Below are 10845 nucleotides of genomic sequence, written 5' to 3'. Positions count from 1 at the left end.
CCCCATACCCATCCTGTGGGTGGTGGTGAGTCCCATACCCATCTTGTGGGTGGTGATGAGCCCCATACCCATCCTGTGGGTGGTGATGAGCCCCATACCCATCCCGTGGGTGGTGATGAGCCCCATACCCATCCTGTGGGTGGTGATGAGCCCCATACCCATCCTGTGGGTGGTGATGAGCCCCATACCCATCCTGTGGGTGGTGGTGAGTCCCATACCCATCCTGTGGGTGGTGATGAGCCCCATACCCATCCTGTGGGTGGTGATGAGCCCCATACCCATCCCGTGGGTGGTGATGAGCCCCATACCCATCCTGTGGGTGGTGATGAGCCCCATACCCATCCTGTGGGTGGTGATGAGCCCCATACCCATCCTGTGGGTGGTGATGAGCCCCATACCCATCCTGTGGGTGGTGATGAGCCCCATACCCATCCTGTGGGTGGTGGTGAGTCCCATACCCATCCTGTGGGTGGTGATGAGCCCCATACCCATCCTGTGGGTGGTGATGAGCCCCATACCCATCCCGTGGGTGGTGATGAGCCCCATACCCATCCTGCGGGTGGTGATGAGCCCCATACCCATCCTGTGGGTGGTGATGAGCCCCATACCCATCCTGTGGGTGGTGATGAGCCCCATACCCATCCTGTGGGTGGTGATGAGCCCCATACCCATCCCGTGGGTGGTGATGAGCCCCATACCCATCCTGTGGGTGGTGATGAGCCCCATACCCATCCTGTGGGTGGTGGTGAGTCCCATACCCATCCTGTGGGTGGTGATGAGCCCCATACCCATCCCGTGGGTGGTGATGAGCCCCATACCCATCCCGTGGGTGGTGATGAGCCCCATACCCATCCTGTGGGTGGTGGTGAGTCCCATACCCATCCTGTGGGTGGTGATGAGCCCCATACCCATCCCGTGGGTGGTGATGAGCCCCATATTCATCCTGTGGGTGGTGATGAGCCCCATACCCATCCTGTGGGTGGTGGTGAGTCCCATACCCATCCTGTGGGTGATAATGTATCCCTTACCCATCCCGTGGGTGGTGATGAGCCCCATACCCATCCTGTGGGTGGTGGTGAGTCCCATACCCATCCTGTGGGTGATAATGTATCCCTTACCCATCCCGTGGGTGGTGTTGAGCCCCATACCCATTGTTTGGGTGATAGTGAAAAGGGTTAGCGTTCATAATTGGCCCCTCAAAATTCATTTGACTAAGGAAGTTAGTCTTGATAAACTAGTTTGTTTAACATATATTAACAGTGAGTTCAAGAACTGGACCACATATGTAAATTGCTCTAAGCCGAACACTTTACATCTGTGGAGAACCAGTTACATATTTACTAATCACTCAACCCACATCCATCCAATAGGCAGCTAATGGAAATTTTAACCACCTAAATGCACAATCTATTTGGGATATTTGACTATGATTTATGGGAGTATATCGTTTTGAATTAAATGTTTACATTTTTCTTGAATATTTGTAAGATCTCTGAATTCTACGACTTTTTCACAATCAATTGCATAATGACGTAGGGCATGTGAATGTATTCACTGGCCGCTGATAGTGTTCCCATGCACTGTAACGGTTAGAGACGATTGTGGGAGGGGAGTAGGGGAGATGGAATGGGATTGTGGGAGGGATAGACCCGGGGTATATAACATGAGGGCCAGGGGTGAGACATCATCCGTAGCAGCAGAGATGGCGGCCATGTTGTTCCTCACGCTGCTGGCCCTCCTGGGCTCCACCACTGCTAAACGACTCGCGGTAAGTGAGGATTTTTGTCTGCTTCAAAACGTTAACTAAATTACAAGTAATGTACGAACAAACACTTTTTTATTTACCTCATATATATACACATGGGGTACCCGGCGGTGCCCGGGGCAACCCATTCTCTGTCTTCGTCTTTCTGTTTCTGTGGCTCTGTCTCTTTCTCTCTATATATGTCTTTCTGTCTTTCTCTGTTTCTCTTTATATGTCTGCCTCTCCCAGTATGTCTGTCGCCCTTTATATCTCTGTCCTCTGTCTGTATGCCTCTATATCTTTCTGTCTCTCTATGTCTATTTGTTTCTCAATGTCTAGTTTCTCTATACATATTATAGACAAAGTATTATGGTTAAAACAAATTTGGTAAACATCAGTATATAATGTTTGACATTGGAGTAATACACAATAAAAAAAAATAATGATTCAGAGTGCAATTAATATGTTATTAGCCGGTGGCTGAGCGAACAGAACACTGGACGCGTGATACTGTGGTCCCGGGTTCGATCCCGGGCACCGGCTAGAAACAATGGGCAGAGTTTCTTTCACCCTGATGCCCCTGTTACCTAGCAGTAAATAGGTACCTGGGAGTTAGTCAGCTGTCACGGGCTGCTTCCTAGGGGTGGAGGCCTGGTCAAGCACGTGCCGCGGGGACACTAAACCCCGAAATTATTTCAAGATAACCTCAAGATATTATAAGATTCGCGGGGATAGGGGGTGGGGGTCCAGTTGGCACCATATCAAGTGGTATTCGTTTCACTGATGCCAACCTCGGCCCGCCCATGTCGGCACGTACCCATCATCAACTATCGGGTAAAAATTTGGTGAGGCTAGCTCCAAGCGTCTAGCAGGCAGACCTACATTATAATTTTTATAGATGGCCATAAATATCATTGATTATTATTGTTATTTACCACACATTAACAAGATTTATGAAACGTTGAAGTAACATTATGATTTGGTCGCCAGCCAGTTGGCAACATACGTTCCATAATTTTTAATATTTCAGGAGGTAAGAGCGTCGTGGCGTATCTCCTTCCATTCTATGTGTGTGAACTTGTATTTATTTACAGGTCTCAACTACTCTGTATACAATTTCCCCATGAGTGGAAAGGATCATGATACCCCCCCCCCTCCCCCGGGAACTGTGGACATGTCGGTTAACTTGATCTGGGTTGAGGTTGTCGTAATCTCCAAAACTAGTTCCACTGTACGTTACATTACTATTTCATATCATTAATATTATAGTAATTTTCTGTCGTTCTACTTCAGGTGTCTACAACTGATCCCGCACACTTGGGTATCAGTCAGTTAATCTTCAGGTGTCTGGACCGTATTTCACAAACATGGGTGTCAATCAGTTAATCTTCTTCAGGTGTCTGGAACGGATCTCACATATGGGGGTGAAAAGGTTTTCCTGAACGGTGCCAACATCGCCTGGAACAGCTACGGTTACGACTTCGGCAACGGTAACTACAACGGCGTATTGGAGACCTGGGTGCAGGAGATCGGCAACGCCGGCGGCAACTCTATCCGTGAGTATTTGTTTACGTGTATATTCAAATAAAAAAGAAAATAATCCCACACATGTATGTTTGTGTATGTATATTACACATATGTCAATCTTTTTACAGGTATATGGGTGCACGTGGAGGGTGACAGCACCCCGATCTACGACGACAACGGCTTCGTCACCGCCTGCGACAGGACTGGTAACTTCGAGAACGATGTTCTCTCGCTGCTGGACGCTGCACAGGCCAATAACGTGCTGGTGGATCTGTGCATGTGGAACGGCGCCGTCCTCAGGAACCAGAAAACCATCGATCTGTTATATGACGACACCAAGCTTGACTCCTACATACAGTACTGCCTTACTGTGAGTAGCAAGTTAGATTCTTTGATACGGATTGAATTGCAATTGTGAAGCTTATGAGGGCATAGAATAGCAATGTATGGCAATCAATATTTTGCGCCACGGAAATTTTATTGAAAGAAAGAAAAAAGAAGCTACTAACTTGTTTGATTGATATAACTAAATTGTTAAAGTTTATCATAGTTTATCATTAAAGTAAATCATAGTTTAGATCTATGATTTACCATAAATCAAGGCTATTTCGAAGAATTTACGTAAAAAAGACAGGATATGTAAAATGCTCAATGTGGAGAAAATTTGCTTTGACAAAAATGAACAAAGTCAGTATTTACCATTAACAGAGGAATGTATTTGAAAGCATCAGCACCAAACGTAGTAAAATAACAAATCAATCAACTGGAGTATGTATAGAAATAAATATTCACCTCTAACATCTTAATCTGGACAGAAACGTATGAGAGTCCCAACATTGTTTGAATATTTTGTACTATTTTTACCATCTTACTATATAACAAACTTATATAATGGAATATGTAAAATAGAATTAATTTCTTATATAATGGAAAATTTAAAATAGAATTAATTTCTTATGATAATTTTCTGTGTAATCTTTGTTTATTATTTAGGTTTTGATGATATACCTCATAACTATACTGTGGGGGATGGGGTGTGTGGAGGGAGATTACAGAAATGAACAAATCCACAAGGGCCGTGACGAGGATTCGAACCTACGTCGAATAGAACTTCGGTTTCAACTCTTTTTACCCTGTCGTAGCTCGGTCGATTAAGGCAGTGTCTGGGATGCTCCCGGACGCAGGTTCGAATCCTCGTCACAGCCCTTGTGGATTTGTTCATTTGATGCATCACGTTAGTGTGATCTCCGTGTGTAATTACAGACAATAATGGGTTCAGGAATTCCACTCAGATCATCTTTAAGATAAGCAGTTTGTGTTGACTCGTAATTCTTTACTTTCAGCCTCTGTTTGAGAAGATCAAGGGCCATCCGGCTTTGTTAGCCTTTGAGGCCGTCAACGAACCTGAGGGATCAGTCAAGGTGAGCAGCTACTCCCCTTTGTCATACACAGGTGGGTACAGGGGCGGGTGACGTGTGACTCCTGTTAGCAGGCTGAGAGCTCTTCCTTGCCAGAGGTCATGGTAAGCCTTACCTACTAGTTTTCCCTTGAACACATCCCCACCAATCAATTAACAACCAGATACCCAATTAATGCTGGGTGAACAGGGGCGCACATTTACGAATTGGCGCTCACTTAATCCTTCTAGGCCAGGGCTACTTATACTCTCTTGCTCTTACAAAGCTCTTACGAAGTTCTTGCGAAGCTTGTCCGAAGCTCTTAAGAAGCTCTATGGAGCTTTAATGAATAAATTGGCTTCTTGAAATTTGGTTAATGTTTATAAATGCTTTGTATTTATTAGTCAAAAATAAAGGATGGAATCCACTTGCCCTGTTGTAGAGTGGCCACTTTTGTGGAGTGGGATAAAGTACCTCATTTTGTGGAGTTTAAGGAAGAGTACCCACTTTTATGGAGGGTAAATAATCTACTTTTCTGAAGTGTGAGATAAAGTGCACATTTTTATGCAGCGTGAAGTAATGTACCCACTTTTGTGGAATGTGAGGTAAAGTACCCACTTTTGTGGAGTGTAAAAATACCCACTTTTTGTGGAGTGTAAAAATACCTACTTTTGTGGAGTGTAAAAAATCCCACTTTTGTGGAGTGTAAAAATACCCACTTTTTGTGGAGTGTAAAAATATCCACTTTTGTGGAGTGTAAAAATACCCACTTTTGTGGAGTGTAAACATATCCACTTTTGTGGAGTGTAAAAATATCCACTTTCGTGGAGTGTAAAAATATACACTTTTGTCAGCTGTGAGTTATAACGCCCTCCTTTTGATTTCTTATGAACCCGAACACTAGTAAAGACTTTAGAAAAGTTTATATTCTCAGAACTGTGTAATTTAACATCTAGCCGAGAAATTGCCATAATTTATAGTTCGCGTTTTAGTCGTGAAACCACAGTGGTGTACGTCCGCGACTCACAACTGAGAGACCCGGATTTAATCTCCGAACAGAGCAGAAACGATTGGGCACTATTTTCTTTCGCCTAATGCTCTCTCTTGTTAAAAAAAATTATTTGTCCTAAAAAATTCAACCTGTTGGCCTAATAAAAATATTACGAACTAAGGCAAGCCACCTAACCTATCGAGTAGCACAGAAAATGTAGATATTTGCGAGCCGTTACTTTTTATAGAAGGTTGCATTTGTAACGTTGGTTACCTTAACGTAAAAATGCTACCTATTAGCTGAGAGGACTGGTTTAATTGGTGTTTAGTTGCATCCTCGAGAAGCCTAGACAAAGAGAGATTTTGAAAGAAACTGTTTTGAAAGTTTTGAAAAAAACTGTCCCCGACAATGGTAACCAAAACATTAACACCGACGTAGCGTAATGTTTGTGTTGTATTAGGGAAAACATCTACAGTAACGTAAGGGTCTCTCTAGATATCCTCCAATACGTAAAGAAATCACAATAGCCTGATATATCTAAGAAAAATTCTTTGGAGTAGGACGGCGGGATCGAACCCGCGTCTTATTCTCGAGAGTCTATAGTCGCTGACGTGTGCTTGTGTTCCAGGTGGAGAGCAACAGCGAGCCGTGCTACGACACCACCCTCATTGGTCAGGAGGGCGCCGGCTGGACTGGAGATAATATCCCCATTGAGAGGTGTGTAACCAAGTGATGTCAACAGGGAAGTCATCTTAGGTGGCTTTTTTTCTCAAGACATTTAGGTACATCTGCATTTGTGCAGCTGCCCTAGACTATATGAAGGGGAGTACAGTGTGTCAAAACGCTAGCTACGTGATGCTAAAAATCCCCATCACACAGGATAGTTAGTCATACAGAGGCACGTGATGAGTAGTCTGCACTGGCAGACTCTGGGTGCATTATGAGGATATCATCAACACAAGAGTGAATAAGGTAGCAGTGATACTAAATATTTCCTTCTCGCAGGATGGTTAGTCATACAGGGCCATATGTTTAGTAGCCTGCACTGGCAAATTTTGGGTGCAATATGAGGATATCTTCAAGAACACGAGAGTGAATAAAGTAATTGCTAAGCTCCAGGTAGCGTAATTATTATTATAGTTACACAAGTTGTCGTTTGTGTAACACTTGCAAATATTAAATGCAATTCTAAAGATTAAGTCAACATTCACTCGAGGCAAATTAGAATGAGAGTATAATTCCTGAAGGCTTCTCGTGAATGTGTGTTGTATAAAGACTTGTGCAGCCAAGTAAACAAGTGCATGCTCGTGATCTGCTGCAGGTGGCTGAGGTTCATCGGGAGGCAGAACCAGGCCGTCCGCGCCCTCGACCCTGAGACCCTCATCACTCTTGGCTCCTACAGTAAGTCCCTCAACATGTGTACCCTGGTGGATCTTATATGTCCGGTCTCCTATATATCACAGTAAATTTGTTTATGTCGTGTGTCCCACTGCATACGTTTATGCTCATTTTGCAGGACATTCTCATATTTTTTTTCTGAAATTCACACACACGAGGATGAGATCCTCTGCATCTCAGGAAAATTGACAGGGTGGACAAAGTCAAACTATTTAGCACGGGTGGAACACGAACAAGGGGACACAGGTGGAAACTTAATACCCAAATGAGCCACAGATATATTAGAAAGAATTGTTTTCAGTGTCAGAGTAGTTAACAGATGGACTGCATTAGGCAGTGATGTGGTGGAGGCTGAATCCATACACAATTTCAAATGTAGATTTGATAGAACCCAATAGGCTCAAGAATCTGTACACCAGTTAACAGTTGAGAGGCGGGGCCAAAGACGCAAAGTTCAACCCCCTTCAAGCACAACTAGGTGAATAGAACCAGGTGAGTACATGTAGTCCTTAGGGCCCGGATTCGATTCCCAGTCGAGGCTCAAACAAATGGGCAGAAATTCTTTCTCCTGATGCGGCTGTTCACCGAGCAGTAAAATAGGTACCTAGGAGTTAGACAGCTGTTATGGGCTGCATCCTGGGGACGAGTGTTTGTGAGAGAAATATATTGCATGTAGCAGGTATGATTGAGGAAAAATAGGCTAATATGTCCCATGGATTGAACACCTCCCTGGATAGTTTATAAATAATATTAGCTTCTTTACGAACAAAAATGCACATGTTATTTTTTAGACATAATTGATTAATTTGCATTAAATTATTTGATTTTTGCGCGACACTCAAGTCAAACTTTGGGATATTAATATTCTCTGATTCAACACTGAGACAATAATGCATTTAAAAATATCATTTAAGCTCATAATATTTAATCATTAATAACAATCTAAATATATTTTTGAGAAACTGAATGCACTTTTGTTTTCAAAAGATAAGTTTGTAATGTAATCGGAATACATAATTTCAAACACAGGACAATTATTGCATTTAAACAAAATATGCAAGAATTACAGTAGGAATAAAATAAAAGTTTCATGTAGAATATCATATAAAGTTGTATGAATCATATAAAATTGCCTGCATAAAATCACATAAAATTACATTCATTAAATCATATCAAATTGCATGCATAAAATAAGTCAAGAGCGCATTCATTTATAAAATAAAATAAAACTGCATTAATAAAATCCCATAACAATTTTATTAAAATTATCACCTAAAATCTCGGCATGCGTAATTTTAGAGCAATAAAAGGTCCACAAAAGGGTAAGAATTGAATTCCTCCACAGGTCAGTTCTCCGTGAATGATATCTTCTACAGTTCTCACAACCACTTCACGGACGAGTGTCTCAACTTGGCTGCCGGCGGCTCCGGCTCCCAACTTGACTTCTACCAGATGCACACCTACGACTGGCAAGGTGCCTGGACCCCAGACGCTCCCTTCACCGTAAGTCTCTGGGTGATTTTCTGTTGGACTTCAGCGTGTTCCCTCTATTTCCCACTTGGTTAAAAAATTTAAATGTTTTGTCCCAGCCATAAATGCACGAATCCAAGCGACCCATCTAACTTATCGAGGCCTATCCGCAGAAAAAAAGTCGATATTGCGGTGCTGTAATTTTTTATCAATAAGTAGTATTTTTAATGGCTTGGTCAATATTGTTACAAATATTGACATTGATATCTCTACAAATACCCACAAAAACACACTCAAATTCGCGCGTTAAATAGGCCTCCAGAGGTTGTAACCCAACACCAATCCATATTTTCAATGACAACTTTAAAAATAAAAATAAACAAAGTTTCCATTTAAACTTTTTAAAACTCTATAGCATGACGCAGCCGACTACTTGTTAAACAAGCCGATAGTGATTGGAGAGTTTGCGTCCGCCTGCGCTGCCGGCAACTCATTGCCAGACCTCTTCGAATATTTCTATACACATGGCTACAGTGTAAGTATGTCCTATACTTGTTCTAACACCCACGGGTACAGTGTAAGTGTGTCTTGTACTAACACCCTCGGCTACAGTGTAGGTGTGTCTTTCTTTTTCTAACACCTTCGGTTATAGGGCAAATAATTTCGATCTTATTTTTGAAGTCACTCGAGTTATTTTGCGATGATTACCCTGCGATAATTTCGGGGCTCAACGTCCCTGCGGCCCGGTCCCCGACTAGGCCTCCTCCAGCTATGTGATATATTTAATACTTATTATTCAAGGAGGCTTTTGTTGAAACAACGATGAAACGCTTATTAATATCAAGCTAGTAATAAGCGTTTGAAGGAATCAATTTGTTTATCTTAAATTAAATTTGATTTTTACTGATTTATCATAGCTAAATTCTGCATTATTTAATGTCAAGAGCCACAGTAAAGAACGTTTCGATAAGTAAATGTTTTTTTTCTTTATATATAACGTATTTGGAAAGATAATATTTAGGAAAGGTAAAGAGTCAGCTGAGGCTCTACTCTTTCATGATTAGGACACATTAACCCAATTTCATGATATCTGATTAGGCTTCACTAACCGAATAACCTAACACCGTGATGCCTCATTAGGGTACAGTAATCTAATCTCATGATACCTAAAATAATCGTAGTTAAGGCTCATCAGCTAGTATTATTTACCCTAGTTTACCCCTGCTTCAGGAGAGGCTGGGCAAGGCAACCTCAACAGCTCGGCCTACGCTTCGTCCTCGTAACCTTCCAAGTGCTATAGAGTCGTACTAGCTTACTACTTTCTCCTGATAATTACCTCAGCTTCCCCAGCTCTTAGTCTTTCTTATATCCCTCCCAAGTTCTATATAGTCGTATTGGCTTAGCGCTCTCTCCTGATAATTACCTCTTACCTGACATCATTTGTATTGATCAAGCGAACGTTCATATTAGGACTTTGCGAAACATTTGACTGTGCCTCGCTTTTTGCCCACTGTGTTAGAAGTTCTTCTGTACTTGTGTGTTAATTTGTGGAGACTTTCTTAATGATATTGGAGGTGTGGTTCACAGGGTGCCTGGACCTGGCACTACGCAGCTACTGGCGACTGCAGTGACACCCGGGACACCCAGCTGGCAGGATTCGGCCACCTGTCTGGCCGGACTGATTACGGCTTGGTTGACTTCACAGTGGAATAGTTGACTATGTCCTCCGCCTGGCCTGCACCTTGGACTGTTGCCTCTTACCTCTACTACAACACTGGATTATTCTGACGGATTTCCTGACGTGGTTGAACTTTGAGACCTGTATATATATATTCAATAACACTAAGATTATTATGGATAATGTTCGACATTATAACTATTAATTAATAATTCGACATGAATTATAATTACTGGCAAATAGAATAACTAAAGCAGTGTGAAAATATTAAATTTACTGAAACGAAGGCTAAAATAGCCCTTGAAAATATTGACCTGACCAATTTGATTTTCGATGTCGTTGCGATGGTTGTTTGTATTTTGTTTCCAATAAAGAAAACATCAGACTTTTGATTGTGTTTTATTTTCTCTCATTAATTATTTTATCTCATTAATTATCTCGAGAGAAAGAAGCCACAGCACATCGTCTCTCATCTATTTCGCTGGTTATGAAAGATGTGCGAGTGTCATGAGTTTTGTATAACATACTTAGGTTGTGAGCATTTATGCAACTAACTAACAACTAGCTATATTAAGAGTTAAATAGTTTGTGTCAAGAGCTATCGGTTTGATGCTACAAATCCTTATCTCGTAGGATGGTT

At 42.0% G+C, this 10845-nt stretch overlaps 1 protein-coding gene across 1 annotated transcript; it reads left to right on the top strand.

Annotated features, from left to right (window-relative positions):
* The first annotated feature begins 1642 nt into the window (after nucleotides 1–1642).
* On the top strand, nucleotides 1643–10595 carry LOC123761102 (mannan endo-1,4-beta-mannosidase-like). The gene is made up of 9 exons (XM_045747046.2): nucleotides 1643–1768; nucleotides 3141–3300; nucleotides 3400–3641; nucleotides 4615–4692; nucleotides 6288–6376; nucleotides 6981–7060; nucleotides 8403–8560; nucleotides 8943–9062; nucleotides 10115–10595. The coding sequence occupies exons 1-9, from the start codon at nucleotides 1664–1666 to the stop codon at nucleotides 10238–10240; spliced, it is 1158 nt and encodes a 385-aa protein (XP_045603002.2). The 5' UTR covers nucleotides 1643–1663; the 3' UTR covers nucleotides 10241–10595.
* Nucleotides 10596–10845: the final 250 nt, after the last annotated feature.

Source organism: Procambarus clarkii, chromosome 41, assembly GCF_040958095.1.
Source record: "Procambarus clarkii isolate CNS0578487 chromosome 41, FALCON_Pclarkii_2.0, whole genome shotgun sequence".
Taxonomy (NCBI): domain Eukaryota; kingdom Metazoa; phylum Arthropoda; class Malacostraca; order Decapoda; family Cambaridae; genus Procambarus; species Procambarus clarkii.
This window is presented reverse-complemented; position numbering and strand designations above follow the sequence as displayed.

Coding starts and splice junctions, on each gene's coding strand:
- LOC123761102 (XM_045747046.2), top strand. CDS start 1,664: ATGAGGGCCAGGGGTGAGACATCATCCGTAGCAGCAGAGATGGCGGCC. Junction 4,693..6,287: donor AACCTGAGGGATCAGTCAAG/GTGAGCAGCTAC, acceptor CTTGTGTTCCAG/GTGGAGAGCAACAGCGAGCC. Junction 7,061..8,402: donor CATCACTCTTGGCTCCTACA/GTAAGTCCCTCA, acceptor ATTCCTCCACAG/GTCAGTTCTCCGTGAATGAT.